The 18,656-nt window shown below is 37.8% G+C and overlaps 1 protein-coding gene across 5 annotated transcripts in view; it reads left to right on the top strand.

The window, feature by feature from the left end:
- Positions 1-18,656, top strand: part of GRIK1 (glutamate ionotropic receptor kainate type subunit 1) — a 389,893-nt gene that overhangs the window by 288,076 nt on the left and 83,161 nt on the right. For all 5 annotated transcript variants that reach the window (XM_046002599.1, XM_046002600.1, XM_046002596.1 and 2 more), the window contains exon 7: positions 6,745-6,888. In XM_046002599.1, the coding sequence (XP_045858555.1) occupies positions 6,745-6,888 (144 nt within the window). The remainder of the gene's footprint in view (positions 1-6,744; positions 6,889-18,656) is intronic.

Raw genomic sequence — 18,656 nt, 5'->3', positions numbered from 1 at the left:
AGGAAACGGAGATTTATCAGAACAGAAGAGAAGAGCTCACCAGGGCACTGAAACTGGGGAGTAGATATATCAGGTTATGTCTATACTAGTCAAAAAAAGTGGTAGAACACAACACCCACTAGAATTCGGATCCCATAGTCATGCAGATCAGTTTCCCTCCAGTTCTACGGAGATAGAATTGGTATACTTCAATATGTAAGCTTAAGGTATACAGCATTACAGATTGACTTACATATATTGTGAAATGATCATTGCAATTAGTTTAGTTAGCATCTGTCATCTCATACAGACACAATAAAAAGAAAAGAAATAAATAGTTTTGAAATTGATCCCACGAAGTTTAATATTGCCCTTTATTTACCCAGAGATTCTGTTTTGAAGTTCGTGGTTTCCTTTTGGCTTCTAGTAAAGGAGGCCAATTTTGGGATGTGAAAACTGAGTCACAATGAGTTTAAAGGGTAGGTTTAAAGGTATCCAGTGGACTCATCTCTGAGTCAAGAGAGCACATGCCGTGTCCCCAAGCTGGGGCTCGGATCTAACAAACCTTTTTTCTCAGGTTGCCTCTGTACTCAAACCATTTTCTTCCCTACCTTCCTGATGAAAAGCCCTGTGGTTTCAATTCCCTGTGGTTTCAATCTGTATTCCTCAGATCCCAGGGTTCACTCTTTCTGGTGTCTCTCACTGCCTAAAACTCTCCCCTGTTCACATTTGCTTGAATGCATTTCAGCAGAGAGGCCTGTTTTTCTCTCTTCCATGGCCTGTTTTCCTTTACTCTGTAGCCCTATGGCCTCATATGCTATATTTCGATTTGTTTGCTAAGTGCCTTCCTCTACAAGAATATAAACTCCATGAGGACAGAGGCTTTATCTTTTTGCGATAGGCTTTATCTACAGCACTGGAAAAGGCCCAGTGCAAAGCAGACCTTCAATATGTATCTAATAAGGGAACTAATGCTAAATAAATAGGAATTAAGCTTTTGCTAAGACCAAGATGTTACGTGAAAAATACTCATATAACCCTGAAATAAGTCTGTAAAACTCAAAGAGGGTTCCTATAAATAAGAAATAGGCATGTGTAGTTCAGACAGAGATTATTCTAAAGTAGTAAGATTATCTTAAAAATTAGCCTAGACAAACGACTATTTATGTTTCAGTAATGCCATTACTAGAATAGAGTTGTGTTCTCTGAAATCATATGCATTATACCACTATACTCCAAGGGGAATTTTCCTGTTGCCCTTTCTAGTTCTATTTTGCATGTGCTGCATACATACACAGATGTCTGTATGAATATATAATATAGAAATATAAAAAATATATGTTTAAAAATACCCACATGTTTTTACTTTGACCTACTTCTCTAATTTCCTCTTCCGTATTTTAACTATTAGAAATTTCTTGGAACATTGTACACTAAAAATATCTTCAAATAATATTATATATGTCAAAACACATCCAAATCTGAAAATCATGTCCAAGTTGGAAAGTTTTGACTCCAGACTTAAGAGCCATAGATGTAATTAAAGAAAAAAAAAAAAAACATTGACTTTAAAAATAGGGTTAAAATTGTGTTAATTAAGAAACCTTGTACTGAGTCAATAGAGTTCAAACACAGTGAAACTCATTATTTAAAACATCTTGAGATTAAAAAAAGAAAATGTTTTATCAACTTGAAGTGTTAATTAACACCATAGAAGTTTGGAGTAATTTTACAAAATCTACTTTTCTTTTCACTACATTTCTCTAAGCACTTGGGCTGATTCAGTCTGTTGGCTTTTGGCAAGACAGGGATAATGGGTAGCCCATTTTTGGGTGGATTCCTCTCTGAATGCAGACAAAAATTATGTATGCTTCAGTAATTCATAGGAATCATAGAAAAGCACAACATTGATACGTCATTGGCCTTCCCGTTTCTTCAAATGCATTCACAGTATCAAGTTCAGTCAGTAGCCTTATGTTACATCTGAGCATTTCCTATAGTCATGATGTAAGAGGTCTTAGGTGGACCTTTGAGTGTCCACCCAAGTGTCCACTGCTGCTCCAGTAATGAAAGACAATGGACTGAATAACTAAATTACTGAATAATTAAATGACATGACTAGGTTATGGAGCCTCTCTGAAATTTCTTTTCTCTGAGCTCCTTGCTTACCTGTAAATCTGTGTAATAATACTTTACAGTGTTACTTTACAAATTAAATTAGATAATACATACAAAAGCTCCAGGACATAGAATTGAATTTACTTGATGGTAGCTGCTGCTATGCCAGTTTGTAGTCGATAAAGGAACAAAAGACATTCTGAAATGCGGAGGCAGAATACTTACTTGCTTACAAGAGACACACTTCTTGACTTGTGCGTGTAGCCCAAGATCGTCCCTTACCGGGGATCTGTGTGGACCTTGTGTGACCAGTGAAATCACCCAGGTGTGTCTTCCACCTTCACATAGGGTCCTCTTTTCCCAATTTTTCACTGTCTCTTTCAAAAGCTGAAAAATCTGTATTGAAGTAATAACAGGAAAACCTCTGTGCCACGTTTCACTGCATCTTCTGGAGTTGCTGCCCTAAGGACTGAATTTCTAGATTCTGAGTACTTGATTATAGCGCTGCTCCCTTCCCCAGACCATTTCCAACACCCAGTTTACTTGTCGGTTGCTGTTGCCAGCATCCTGGATGCTCAGGATGTTCACTGCCTCTCCCACCACTTTGACTCCTCAGCAGCATCGACCCCAACAAGGGAAACTAACTAATTCATACTAAGAGAAAAATTCCTGCTAGCTCTATGTTATGGGTGAGATATTTGGATTTTAAAAGAGGAAGCAGTGAAAGAATACATTTAGGAAATGATGAGGAAGGGTGTTATTTGGGAGAACTTCTGTTTTAAAAACTGCCTTGTCCATCCATATCAAGTTAGTGAATATTTCTGAATCTCCAGAGAAGATGGGAAACCTATACTTTTTGCCCATTTGCTCCACAAAGACTAAGTTCTTCCCTCAATACTCCAATCTCCTCCAGTTTTCTCCGACAATGTTACATACCAGGAAGGCAGCAAAATGTAAGGAGTCTATAAAGCCATATCCTGTTAGTCCTCATTCCTAAGGGGTCACATCTTACTGGATTGTGTTGGGTCCCCAAGACCACATTCAGGTTTGATGATTTGGTAGAAGGACTCACAGAAATCAGAAGAGCTGTTAAACTCGTAGTTGACAAATTATTACAACAAAAGGATATAGATTAAAATCAGAAAAGGAAAAACTTGCAAGGGGCAAAGTCCAGGAGAAATTATGTGGGAACTACATAATTTTCCCACATAATAATTATGTGAGAACTACAGGACAGTAGTCCTGTCCCAGGAAATTTGTATTGACCATATTTTAATCTCTACAGCAATAATGTGGGACCACATGTATGAAGCATTGCCAACCAAGGAAACTCTCCCAAGCCTTGATGTCTGTCAGTCACATAAGCAGAGAACAGCCCTGTCGCTGACCTTAGATATTCAGTCTTTAGCCATTCCAGAGGGCAAACTGATACAGCCCAGGGCCCTAGGTGAACAAAAATAAGCATTCAGTCTTTAGCCATTCCAGAGGGCAAACTGATACAGCCCAGGGCCCTAGGTGAACAAAAATAAGCATTCAGTCTTTAGCCATTCCAGAGGGCAAACTGATACAGCCCAGGGCCCTAGATGAACAAAAATAAGCATTCACCATAAATCACATTGTTAAACTATCTAGCATTGCCCATTACCCCATAGAAATACTATGATCAAGCAGAATATTCCAAGGTTTCAGACATTATCTCCCAGAAACCTGTTAAAAACCAATCCTTTCTTTGGGATACATAGAGTGTGACTACTCCAGTCCTGCTGAGTTAACCGTTTACTGCCCACTGTTGTGATAACTAAAACCTGGTGTGAGACTGCTTTTCATATGCTTGCTTCATGATCCGTGTTGTTGCAAAGAGATTTTCTTAGGAACACTGAGTAATGGTGTTTCATTCAGGATTTTGGTCTAAATAAAACGTGAACATAAACACCTTCAGAAAAACAAAATCTGAAACACAGGTCAATTTCTTTTATATTTACCTAAAATAGCTCAAAAGTTGCTGCTCAGTAAGCTGGCCTCCAGCACAGAACTAAAAAGGGAAAGAAATTCAGGGGTAGTTTATTAGTGTTATAAAATAGGTAAAGACATGTCTCCTCCATCTAAGAAAACATTACATGTCAAAGGGAAATATGATTTTACAATAAATGGTTTTCTTCTTTGAATTTGAAAAGCACTGATCAGGCCCATGGTTTTGAGCCATGTTATTACCCAGCCCAGTGTGGAAGCAGCCTTGACAAAGAAAGTCAAAATCCTTCCTAAGCCCAGCTTATGGAAAAATCAGATCAAAACTTCACTCCTCAGCCTTCTCTATCAAATCCTTGAATTAGTCTATTAGTGAACATACATACGAATTTGTAAAAAAAAAAAAAAAAAAAAAAGTATATTCCACTGATAAAATGGTCCAGGTCCCAACAGCATAGCAATTAAGAGCATGAGTTCCAAAATCTAAGTTTACATCTTGAGTTGAAATTCTTACTTGCCTGGTAAGTTAGGCAAGTTATCAAAGTTATTTCCTAAAGTCCCTTCCCCAAGTCTCCATTTTCCTGTTGGTAAAATGGGGACGACAAACCTATTTAAAGGCATGATTTCAATAATTTAAGGCAAAAACATGTGTAGAATGGTTTTCATGCCTGGTGCGTAGTAAGTTGTCCGTGGACATTCACCATAATTGAGTATAACCGTAATTATTAAATCATCAGACAAATATTTGCTTTAGAAGCCGCTCAGCTTCATGGTTGAGAACATAAACCCTAGCACCAAATTCCTGAGTTTGAATTTTGATCTTCCCACCACCAGTTTGGGGACGCCATTTAACCTGGTCATATCTTTATCCATAAAGGAGTAAATGTTATGGTGATTCAGTGTTTACAAAGTATTTAGAACAGCACCCTACATTTAATAAGAACTTGATAGAAGTCACCTGTAATTATCGATTGAGTTTCAAAAAGTCTCATTCTGCCAATGGATTGCTCTTCTTCAATACACCAAATTAGTATAACAGAGTAGTGAAGAACATGGGCACTAGAATCAGATAGTCATGGGTTCAGTCCCTGGCCAGGCAGCTGATTGGCAGAGTGGACTTGGACTAATCACCTAATTTTCCTGAGCCTCAGTTTTCTTATCTATGAAATTGATTATACACCCACTTTGAACTGAAAAGAGCAAAACATTTTAAAGCTTTAACAGTCACCACCAGCACCACTACTGATAGATCTAACTTCTTTAAGTCAATCATATAAGTGAAACAATTTATTTTAGAAGTACATCTTAAAACCTTGGGGTTATACTGTTTTCATAAAAATGTATTTTATTTTGAGGCATGAAATAATATTAATTCCTTCAGCAAACATTTATTAAATAACTTTAAATATCATTTATGTGCTAGCTAACTGTGCTAACCACTAAAGAATGAAGTTGAACATTTCTGCATTCACACAGCCCACATTGTTACTGAGAAACCATATCACTATAAATGCATATGGAAAATGCAATGGTAGAGATTGCAAAGGATATAGATTTAAAGTGGGGATAATCTCTGGAGTCACAGATGGTTCAAGTGTGAGATGTCGTAATTCTTACCCTCTCTTTCCACTTCCACTAAGACATGCTCTCAATAAGTGCATAGTAAATGTTGAGCAAATCAACAGATTTCTGAAAAAAAAAAAATGATGATCTTTGATCTATGACCTGGATTCTAGATTTTACTCTACCAATTATCAGCTAACGTAGGACCTTACACAAGTCAATATCCTGTCTGGGGGGGTCAGTTTTGCTACCTAATTAGTTTTATCTATCTGTTCTGATTTGGGGAGCTTGTTGAGATTTTCAAATGAAGTTCAGTGAAAACCCTTAACTAAAGTGTGAAGGTATTACACAATTTCATCCTCAAAGAAAACCATAGGGCAATTTTTTTTTTAATAAAATGCAAGCAGTCTTGTGTGAAATTTTGCAAATAAGAGAAACTTCATGAGGAAGGGAAGAATGAGATGCTCAACTCCCCAAAACAAGGACTACTTAACACTCTCTATCAAAAAGTAAGTACTGACAAAGGTGGGCATATTCCAAGCGAGTTACACGGGTCTGTTTTTCAAAAGGTCTTCAGCAACTTGCTATTGGATTTGATTCCACAACTCAAACCTTCTTGACTAGTAATGGAAGTGACCAACACAAGTATCCCTATTTGGAATTGTTATTAGTTTTGCTTGCAGCTATTGTTTTCTACCAAATAGAAACAAGCAAATGAATATATAAATAGATATAAATCCTGAGAAATAAAATCTGATATTGAAATGTTGAAGTTTAGTATTTTCTAACTCAATGTGGTTGATTTTAACACGGTGCTTAACATAGAAGGTGCTCCAAAATGTTTGTTTCCCGAATCAAGTCTTTTGTGGCTGATGTGAGGGTTTTTGGTCTTTTTAAGAACTCAAAACAAAGCAGAGCTATCACTTCAATTTAGTGTGAAGTATGAGGTATTATTTTAGAGAAAAATAGTTATCAGAGAGTGAAAACTCTTCGGCTAGAGAATAAATAGCTGTTGAGATCAAACAAACAGGAGATAAGGAAGCAGGTAGAATGATTATGCAGGTAAAGGAAGGGAAACAAAGGTGAAATTGAAGATGTGGTGTGTGTTTTCCTCCACAGACCGAAGCAGCTCTGATGTATGATGCGGTGTACATGGTGGCCATTGCCTCCCATCGGGCTTCCCAGCTGACCGTCAGCTCCTTGCAGTGTCATCGACACAAACCATGGCGTCTTGGACCCAGATTTATGAACCTAATCAAAGAGGCAAGTGCTACTCATTCATGGCTCAATTGTTTCCTAGCCATACTGATTTGACTTGTTCATTTACTGTGATCTTCCCACATGGCTCTGTTGGGCATGATATCTACAAACGAGGAGAATCCATCATCATCTAATCTGCTAGGATTTCGATAAAAGTCTGTTGACCAGGAATTTTCTAGTGTGATGCTGAGAAGTTAAAAGAAGCTACAAGATCATAACATTCACCTTCCTTCATCTCAACTATGGTCTCAGTTGCTGCTGGCTCTCCTCCACATATGTTCATAAGTTCACAGGTGCTTATTCCAAGCCCCATTGAATCAAAGAATGTGTTGGCCCATCACTGCAGGGTACCAGGGATAGTTCTCATATTATCAGCCCACAATTCCAGTGGTTTCTTAAATATCATGTTGTATAGGACTGAATAGAAGAACCTCTTTGTTCTAATAATATAATAATTATTTTGCCATTTGCCAGCAAACCAGAAAAGTCCTGTCTATTCAAAACTTACCAAGTGTACTAAAAGGTTTTTAAGAGTACGGGGTATTTGGCGAAGGTGAGTTTTTCATATTACCCTGGGATCCTGGACTATCCCCAACAATTTCCTTTTCTCTGATGCAATTTGACTTCTCTTCATCAGATCCTGCTCTCCCTGAGATTCCTCATATACATGTATCCTTGGTTTATCTTTGACATCAACATACACCTCAGAGTGTGTCTCGGATTGACAAAATGAAATAAGGCTTAACTGAGTACATACCCTACTCTGTACTGCTGTTCTAACATTTTATCTATAGGATGCAGAAATTTACCTCTCAGGTGAAGAACATCTTTATTGCCCTCTGCATTGGAGAAGGTTGAGTTGAGACAGAGCCATTAATAGAAAAGAATGGAAGGGTCATAGTGCAAGAGAAGAATGCCCAAGCAAGAGCAAGAAGTCCTACTTTGGGCTTCATTTCTGCTGGTCTCTTTAGCACCTACAAACCCTTTCATGGTTTATTAATCTGCTTCCCCATTGACAGGTGACTCTGATCCATAAGGGTGAGAACCAGAGACACAATATGCATGAGACTTAACACTACTCGGGCTCCAGAGCAAGGCTGGATCTAGGGTATGCCAAGCAGCAAAGACTACCCTGGGTACCTGATTTAAGGAGGCACTCACTCTCATGTTTGAGTTTATAGGAGACTTTGAGGGAGTGCTTCCTTAAGTTTTATGTCCCTGGGAACCTCTCTGATCTCACCGTAGTCCTGGCATGGTTGCTTGGGTTTAATCCCAGCTCCACTAACATTTATGACCAATATAATCTACACAAGTGACTTAAATTCTTGTATCTTGATTTTCTCTTTTGTGAAACAGGAATAACACCTTCTATCTCATAGCATTATTGTGAGGATAAAAATAAGGTGTGAAGAGCAACACAGAAACATAGTAAGAATATGAGATATTAGCTATTCTCTTACAATTGGAATAGACTGCTAATAATAGCCTCATTCAGTTTACTGAATGTGATGCCAGGAATTTAAACCTGGCAACAACAACAACAAAGAAATCACAAATAGGCATGAAATGAAATACGCTTTGTGACAGCTACACAAATCTGACATACTGTGCCTAATGGAAAGATATTGCCCAGTCTCTGCTCTCCCCGCAGCAATCATGGCTAGGTCCTGATCACCTTGATCTTTAACAAGAAAACAGCTGGTTTCCTTTCATCTCCTGCCAGTGCAAGAAGAGGCAGGAGGCCACATGAAAGCTTAGGATCAAACACTTAGAGCACCCCAAGGACCTTTTTGCTTGTACTTAGGTTGCATAAGAAGGTAAAATTATCAAGCCACAGTTAGAGACGTTTAAAGAAATAATGAACTCCAAGATGAGGGACCACATTGAAAGCAAGAAAACATTTTACGATCTTTCACTCCAAAGAGCAAATTCCCCATTCTCAGTCTCCACAGTTGGGGGCTGAAAGGAGAGGCAGGTCATGGATTAAAAAGTTTTATCGCTCCTCTTTTTTTGTCTCCTGAATTACGGTGCTATATGCCACTCTTGGCAGGGTAGAAGTACCTGCAGATATGGGAGAGGCGTGACCAGGAGCAGTGTCCCAGTCTGTTGAAAGATCACACAGAGTGAGTTCTGAGACCGGACAAAACATGCAAAAGTCAGAGAATGTAGACATTTCTTTCAAGGAGTACGTAATTCAACAAAACTTTGCAGGCATCAGGTTTTATTAAGAAATATGATATCAGGCGTGTGGTCCTAAAACTTCCCTGGGTTCTTTCTTTTAGTAACTCTCACTTTCTAAAGGATTTCTAACCTCTAAACAGAAATCATGTAAAGGAGCAAGTCAGCAGATTGAATTTATGGGGTGAAGATCAAATTCGTCACAGGAGGTTAATTTTCCGAGCTCAGAGATCGTTGTGTGTGCACAATCCCTGATAACTTCACACATCATGTAGAATCAGTAAGCCTTTCAGACAAGTCTTTCAAGCTAACCATCCTTCAGTGTTTCAGGCTGACTAAAGCGGAATAATTAAAGAACATTTTAAACCTGGTAGAGTGTGTTATAGTGTCATGTCTCTGGGCATTTGCTAAACAAATGTATTAGGAGATTATAAATTCCCACCCAGCAAGCAGTACCAGGGCTCCACTATACAAGTAACATTAACTTGGCACTACAGGGAACTATTTTCTCCCAAACTGGAAGATGTGGTTTTTACTATCTATTAATATAAATTCTACATAGTGAAGGAATGGCAGGCTTCCCTTGAAGCCATCCTATGTCTGAGATAAAAGCTATGCTCATCAGCAGGATCAGCAGGCTCCCCAGTGATCTGGCTCCTTGTCTCCTATGCCATCCCTCTCATCTCCTGCCCCAGCCCCAGCACTTGCTAAACCTACTGGGGGTCCCTGAACTTGCCGTTATGCTCCTACCAGATTCTTTTGCCTCTGACTGAAAGGCCTTTATGTCTCAACTCAAAGGCTAGTTTCTATGTGCTTACCTTGTCTCATAAATTTTGGCTCCTTACCTCCATTATATTTGTTGTTAGACCACCATATTTATTTACATGTCCATCTCCAACCGGTGCTTTTCCAGTCTTGTTCCCCTAGTTTTTGAGGAAGACTTAGCATAGAATGAACACCCAACAAGTAGATGCCAAACAAGTGAATGAACTAAAAAATTAGTGAATGAATAAGCAAAGGAACTGAAGAACACATGCAACATCTAAGCTAGTACTTTAGGACATGGTCAGTACGTGAATATCATATCCAGAAACAATCTGAAGAGGCAAAAAACAGCTGGACTTGCCTACCAGGACCATAGGTTCTGGTGGGACTGTGAGGCAGGGATCTGAGGAATAGGATAGCTTATTTAACTCTGGCACCGGGAGCACAGAACCTGAGATTTAATTGCAATTTGCTATCTCAGTGAAGTTGGTCATTGAGACTCTGTTCTCAGTTTCCTCTCCTAAAAATTGCAGATAAAAAAAACACATTGTATATGTTCGTGGTTATTCCATGTATGTATAGACTAACAAAATGCAAAATGTGTCATATGTGGTGGTTGCTCACATGGTAGCTACCATAAACAGAGTGTCCTGCAAAAAAATGTCTATCAGATAAAGCGATTGTCAGGAAGAAATGAGGCAATGCATATAAAACACTATATATCTTGCCTAGTGTAAATATATTGCCTAGTGCCCATGTACAGCATGCTCGATATCATTCTTATTGGCATCAACATTATTGTTATTGGAGCCCAAGATGAAGTAGGACTATTTGTAAAAAGGAGGACAGGAACTAGTAGTAGAACATCAAGAGTTCCATGGAGATAGACATGGCATAAGAGGCCAACTGCAATGATGCCAAGGAGTGAGGGAACTTTCCATCATGGAGCATATGCATGATTATTCAGAAGGGACCCAAAACATCAAGTAATCATCAACCAGGTAGAGCTGTCAGCCGACCCTGGCAAACCATATCTCAGGTTAGTCTGAGAAATAATAGCTATGTGGGGGCTGAGGAAGCTAAAGTACTTGTGTCTGTGGTCAGAGTTACTCTGGACCCAGAGTAAGTTCCAGCTGGCTGTGGGGCAGTGGGAGTAGCTGCAGCAGGAGCAGGCACAGGGAGGCATCTGGGAAAAAGAGAGTCTGTAATCACGGATGCTGGGAAGGACAGTCAACAGTGGCTACATGAAGTGAATCATATTTTAGGTTATATCAGTGGTTATTAACTATTTTCTGGGTTATGGATCCTATATTAAAACTGTCTTACTTGTTCCCACAAAGGGCATACAAATCCAGCTGTAATCTCAGGGTTCTTAGAAACACCCTGGTTTGCCTGAAAACCATGTTAAGGGTGTCTGAATTGGGTATTGAAAATAGAATTTGGTTGAAAGAGTGTTCCAGTAGCGTGAATAGCAAAAGTGTAAATGAAGCATAAAGACTTCTGTTGGGGTCAGAAAAAGTGGTCCCATGTGGACGTGGCGAGAAATGAGTTTAAGTAGATATGGAGAGACAATTGGTAAAAATTATCTGCTGAGCTGAGAAATTCAAATTTGATTGATAACAGATTGGTAGTCACTGTTCTTGAAGCACAAAAATATGGTATTTCAGAGAGTTTATCTTGATAGCCTTCTGTAGGTTTGATCAAAGCAGATAAACCCTCAAAGATTATTGAGGTATTATAGATATCTTGTGTTTGAAGTGATCATCATTCATAAAGAACTGAAGGGGGAAATAAGTTGCTCAAGAGAAATAAACAAGTATTTCTTGACTCCTTCCGTAGGTCTAAATTCATGCAGCTGTTGTAAAAATTCACTTGGATGCTCTGCTACCACTCTTGCATCAACAAATTCCTAAACAGGGAGAATCTTTTGTTTTATCCATTAAATCTATTATTGCTACATAAGCCCAACGTCAATAATGAGAAGGTTAATTAGGATATCAAACAAACATAACTAGTGGAACAACAAAACCAATTTTGTTTTTTTTCCTACTGTCCTCTTAAACTTATTCAGTGAAAATTGGTAGATTTCTCAGGATTTTTGTATTTTCTTAAGATAATAACAGTTCTTGAGTTCCTTAGGTGAAACCGCAACTTAGTAGTTAGAAGTTCTATTCTGATATGAATCAGAAGTCCAACTTGATTTAACATCACATTTCTCTTCCCTTTGAGCTCCAGTCCACTGGAAGACTAGAGAAGTGAAGGAATGTGATTTGTGGTTGGTTTCTCCTCTTTCTCTTTTCTTTCCTTCTTTCCTTTCTTCCTTCCTTCCACCCCTTCTCACCAAACCATTAGTTATTACACCTCCTACCAGGCTCAAAAAGAATGAGGACAGTTTTTCTTGGTGGACCTGCTCTGTTCTCTCTGGGATCAAAAAATAGTCCTCAGGTGGGTCTGGGGAATTTTTAAACTTAAGTCTTTTTCTTTTTTCTTTTTTTTTTAAAGAATTTTCTTTGACTCTTCATGATTTTCTGTTGGGCAGTCTTTCCTAATGTTTATTTGAACCAATCAATGGATCTTTTTTAGATGGAGGTGTATCATGTTTCCTCAGCCCCATGACATCCAGTGGTACATAACTTGCTTTTTTTTCTGCTGAAATCTCCTCACCCTTGTAGAGAGTCCTTGACTATACTCCCTCTGAGGTACTCTGGATTCGAATCTCGCACCCACTCATTCTTTCCTTGGGTGTCATGGGAGTGCCTCTGGTCATGATGCAGCACTTCCTAGTTGGCCCTCCCCTCAGCTGGTCAGCTCTCGTGTAGTCCTCTTTTGTCACGTAGGAGCCACACCACAGTGCATAGTCTACCTTGACTTCCTCATGTTTGAACAAGCTATTGGTCTTCTCCTTCTCCAACTGCAGCCAACTTGTTTCAGATTTCTCTGAATAGCCCCCTGAAATCCTACTTAACCAGAATTCAAAAATGGCATCCTGAAGCCAGAAGAGTGTGGACTCAAAATGGGAACAGTACTCTACAGGGAAATCTCTCCAGCAAGTACTTCTGCCACACATGTGATCTCTTTTATAAATTTCATGCACAGGTCCAAAAATTCTAAGACAATCTCTGTAGGGCACTTCCTTTGTACCTATGTACAGGAAACTGTGGAGTGTTTATCTACCCACTCTAGTATCCTGATATCTATTATATTGGTATCTAGGTTGAAACATTACAGTAAAATAAAACTTGTCACTCAAACCAGACTTCTACAGGTTGTCTAAACTTCTCCATCCACCTCAAAACACTCTTCTAATTCATTAAGTCCTATCAGCTTTCTATCCTAAATGTTTTGCAACCTTCCTTATCTACTGCCCTCATTATTTCTCACCTGGATCCACCCTTTTATAACTATTGTCCACATATAAACTGGGCATACAAATTCCACGTATAAAATCCCCATATAGAAAGTGATGTATAGGGGCGCCTGGGTGGCTCAGTGGGTTAAGCCGCTGCCTTTGGCTCAGGTCATGATCTCAGGGTCCTGGGATCGAGCCCCACATCGGGCTCTCTGCTGGGCGGGGAGCCTGCTTCCCCCTCCTCTCTGCCTGCCTCTCTGCCTACTTGTGATCTCGCTCTCTCTCTCTGTCAAAAAATAAATAAAATCTTAAAAAAATTAAAAAAAAAAGAAAGTGATGTACATAAGCATGTAGTAGGTATTCCACCTTCTATAAACATAAACTCACTTGTAGTTTCCTTCATTCACCATGCTTTTCTCACACAGTAAGACAGATGGTCTTTCCAGACTAAAACCTGCCTATGACACCCCTTTTTTCATTTGTCTTTCAGGCCGGAAAGCACTCCCTCCTATTGTTTACTTGGGTTATTACTCAGAACTCATTTTCTCTAGTGATCCTCTCCCAAACCTCTTTTTGGGGATGTTCCTCCACTGAACTCCATAGCTACTTTACATCTCTATGGTAGCCTTAAATTGCTTCATCCAGACACTGTGAGACATTTCCCTTGAACAAGGACAAAGTCAATTTATCTTTGTGTCCTCAGAGCTATGCCTATACGTGGTAGGTATTTAAAAGATGCTTCTTGAACAGAACCCAGGAAGTTAAGATCCACCAAACTCTTAACAAATTTTGCTGAGCTAATGCTTACTTTTAAACGATATAAATAGTTCCTAATTGATCTGGCCCAAAATAGATTTACTATATAGGAGTGAAAATTATTTCCAAATGCCTATATATATGGGGATAGCACTGAAAATATGGACAGCTTTCTGCCACTGGTTCACTATGAAATTGTAATTTACTTGTTCTATTTTGATAAAATGAAAATTATTAATTTGAATATATAAATGAGATCATTGAATTTAAGCTTTTAAAAATCAAAGCATAGAAGATAAAATTCTCCACTGAGGCTCCTATATATTTGTCTTAATATTTACTTGGACTTTTACTTAATAGGTCAGTATTGAGTGTTTGTTTTTGTTTTTTAATATGGGATCCAGGTGAAAAATTAGAGGGTTGAAAAAAATTAGAGCCCCTGGAGAAACAAAGCTCTGACATGTTTTCATCCTGTTGTGACTCCATTGGGTAACACTACCCATTATTGCATGCCATTTGATTTTGATTGCCAGGACAAGCTGTCCCTTGGATTAATTAGACAACATTGGATCTGGCAACAAACTCACTCAAATCTCTACTGTTTGGAAAAGCGTGTATTTGTAGTTCTCATTCTGCACCTATTGAAAACCACCTGCATTCCAACTCAGTCTTCAGCACCACAACCTAGCGTTGTACTGTGTAAATGAAAGTCATTTACATTGGTACCCCCTCACATTGAATATATTTAGACCTGAAGAAAGAGAGGAGTGTTCAGGTCCTTTCCTCCATTCCCATACAACTCTGGACAGAGAAATGAGATCAGTTCCTAAGTGTTCATAGTTCATAGTTTTACCAGTTATATACACTGTCTTATATGTAACTAAGGTGCTAAGACACCTATCTCTGAAATTGGCAATCAGTGGCTAGGTGAATAATCATCTGTCAGAAATGAGAAAAGGGAGTGTTGGAATAGGATGGGAGGTTTTGTCAAACTCTCTTTAGTTTGTATGATTCTAAATAACATTAGTATTTATCAGATAGCTTTCAGAGACTCATGTCAATTATCCTCCTCCCATTCAGTTACTAATGTCCTGCTTCTGCACCACTGATTGAAGAATTTGCTTACAGTACCACAGTCTACACACGTGTAGAAGTGTGCATACGGGCACATTAATATGCAGGTGTTTAATTTACTTAAAGGAATGTCATATATACAAATGATGATGTGTGGGTGCAGTTATGTTCTGCGTGTGTGTGTGTCTATATATTTCAATCAGCAATTTGCTTTTCTAATCAATCTTAATTAAGTTTTGAAATATATCTGGGTTGATGTATATTATTCATTTTCCAGTTTATTCCTTTTCATTGAAATCTACTCCTCCATCATTCATTCAGTCAACAAACATCTACCGAATACCTAGTGTGTGGCAGACACTATTCTAGACATCAAGAATGCAATGGTAGGGGAATAAGACATATAATACTTCAAATGATGACAAGGAGAATCAGAAAAGTAAAGTTCAGAAGAGTATAGGGTGTGCAAGTGTCCTTGAAGAAAAAAATGTCCATTGCTATATTATACAAGGTAGTTAGAAAGCATCTCGTGGCTAATAGGAAACGAGTAAAGCCTTGAAAGAAAAGAGGGAATGAAGGAACCAGATATGCAAATATTAAGAATGTAATGAATCCAAATAGAGGAATAATTCATTTCCTGAAAATACAGTTGACCCTTAACAATATGGACTTGAATACTGCAAGTCCACTTATATGAGAATTTTTTCAATAAATACAGTACTGTAAATGTATTTTCTTTTCTTTATGATTTTCTTAATAAATTTTCCCTTCTCTTGCTTGCTTTATTATAAGAATACACTATATAAACATAAGACTTCTGGTCAATAATAGACTATTTGTAGCTAAGTTTTCAGGGAGTCAAAAATTATAGGCAGATTTTTTACTATGTTGGGGGACAGTTACTCTAACCCCTGCCTTGTTCAAGGGTCAGCTATACTTCGGTGCACTTATCAATTCCCTTATGAATAGATATTTTTATACCTGTTTTTTCTTTTATTCTTGGCATATAGAAACAATGGTACGATGAACATCTAATAGTTTCTTATAACCAATGCAAAATTTGCCCTAGAGCAGCACTGTCCAGTAGGAATATCATGTGAGTCACATAGCTGTTAGATTTTCTAGTAGCTACATTAAAAAATTAAAAGACACAGGTGAGATTAGTTTTAATAAGATATTTAATACAATATATCCAAAATATTATCACTTCAATATATAATCAATATAAAATTATTATTTAACTTTTTCTCATAATAAGTTTTTTAAATCCAGGTTCTATTTTAAACTTATAGCACTCAGTTTGGATTGCCCACATTTCAAATGTTCGATAAATCTTGGTGACTAAATAAACAGAAGTTTTCTTAATACATTATCTCATCCAACTAGGCTAACTAAGGAAAGATATGAAGTCAACATATATGGGATCCATATTTTTATCTTAATAGACATGGAACGTATTGATTAGCTATAAAAATAAGTACCTACCCAGCAAAGACTATTGTCTGGGACCAGAATAACTTTTTTAAATTTTTTAAATTTTTATACTTTTTCAATTTAAAATCAGTTAACTAACATATAATGTATTTTTGGTTTCAGAGGTAGAGTTCAGTGATTCACCAGTCTTATATAATACCCAGTGCTCATTACATCATGTGCCCTCCTTAACGATCAGAGTAATTTGAGTAATTTAAGACCAAAAGACTTGATTTCCAGGTTTTATTGATCACATTATCTAAATAACTAGACAAGTGGCCTATTCCCACTGGGTCTCAGATTTGTGTTCCTGCCCATTTGGTTGATTTGCAAGTACAGAGCCAATCCATTCCATTTCAGAAAATGAGCTACCACATGAACCAGTGCCAAAAGAAACTAGTTTATAAAAAAAAAAAAAAAGAAAAGAAAATCCAGGTGCATATTCTAAGATAAATTCTTAGGAAATAAAAACTCATTTACCCAAAGTGCATGGAATAGATATAGTTAAAGTCAGCAGATTTAGAGTTGGAAATCAAATATTGGCAAGAAAAGCCATTATATTTTTAAATTATGCAGTGATCCATGCAAGCTGTTATTGCAAGATAATGGGTTATAAACAACACACATAATAGTTAAAATAATTATATATTGAAAAGATGAGAAGATGATAAATGCATCATTTCAGTTCCTGAAATAGCTGACATCCAAGGAAGTTATGTGGTCTAAAGGTTATGTTTATCACTTCTTCCTTTGCTTAATGTTTATTTTCATCACCATTATTATGTATACTTCAGATTTGTTTTTAAATAGCTTTTCTGAGAACTGACTTGAAATTGTGGGTGACTAGGTAGAGCTCACATTGCTTAGATGGAGGGTGAATTTCGGAGATTTGTCATTGTATCGCATTCTGGAGACCTGAGTAAGACAGTAACTGTACAGTTAGACCATCAAGACTGCATTTATACAATAGACACAGAGTGAGCCTTCTTTAATTAAAAATAAGTGAAATAACAGTGCAATGAATTGCCCTCATTAACTCTTCTATTCAGGAGACAAATTATATACGAATTTTTTTTTTAAAGATTTATTTATTTGACAGACAGAGATCATAGTAGGCAGAGAGGCAGGCAGAGACACAGAGGGGAAGCAGGTTCCCGGATGAGCAGAGATCCCAACATGGGGCTCGATCCCAGGATCGTGAGATCATGACCTGAGCCAAAGGCAGAGGCTTAACCCGCTGAGCCATCCAGGTGCCCCTATATACGAATTTTTGAAATCTATAAAGTTCTATCTCCGTTCTCTTTTCTCAACACTATTCTCCAAACCCCCAAGTTACCTTTCTTTCTTCATCTTACTGTTAGTAATTCCATGAGAAAGTGTTAGCAAAATGAAAGTTCCTTAAATGAATGACTATAATTAAGGAGCCAAATACTTAAAGACGTAATTCTTTTCCCACACAATCATAGGCCAATAGGGAACTTCTAAACCTGGAAAACCTTCAAAATTAAAAAAAAAATCTCTTTAGAGTTGGGTTGGGGTAAAAGATCTGATTTGGGGAGGAGGGGTGAAAATAAACTAAATCTTTCTGCCCGTCCAACCTTACTGCCATAGACACCATAGCCTTAAGGAAGTCAAACGATCTCACTTCTTTGATATGCGTGTTGCACAGTTTTGTAGAAGAAGAGGGAAGGGGTCAGGAGAATGGGGTAAGGCACAGATGTTTGTTGTTCCTCAGTGTAATCCTGTAACCTTTCCTTGGTACCATGGCCAGTGGGAAGAAGGTCCTAATTCCCAGGTCTTGCTGCCTTCCCTCTACCTTTCTCCCAGCACTTAAGTGAGCAACTTTTGGAATTGTTACTTTATTCAATCATACCTTCTACAAATATTTTGAGTATTTACCAAATGCAAGTGGTAGAATTCAAAGAGAAGTAAAACATTTCCTGCCATCAAGAAATAAATTATCAATGGAAAAGATAGCTAACATAGTTAATATATAATGATTATACATAAATACATACTAAATATATAATTGACATTATACGAATAGTTAAGATAATAGTTTACATAGGTAACGTGATGCAAGACCTAATGAAGTACCAGAGAGTTAACAAGGAGCCCCCTACATGAATACGGAATCAATGCTTGTGTTTTTCCCTCTTAAAATATTTACCTCCCA

This window comes from Meles meles, chromosome 4 (genome assembly GCF_922984935.1).
Source record: "Meles meles chromosome 4, mMelMel3.1 paternal haplotype, whole genome shotgun sequence".
Lineage (NCBI taxonomy): Eukaryota > Metazoa > Chordata > Mammalia > Carnivora > Mustelidae > Meles > Meles meles.
Note: the sequence above shows the minus strand (reverse complement) of the source record. Positions and strands in the feature narration are given on the sequence as shown.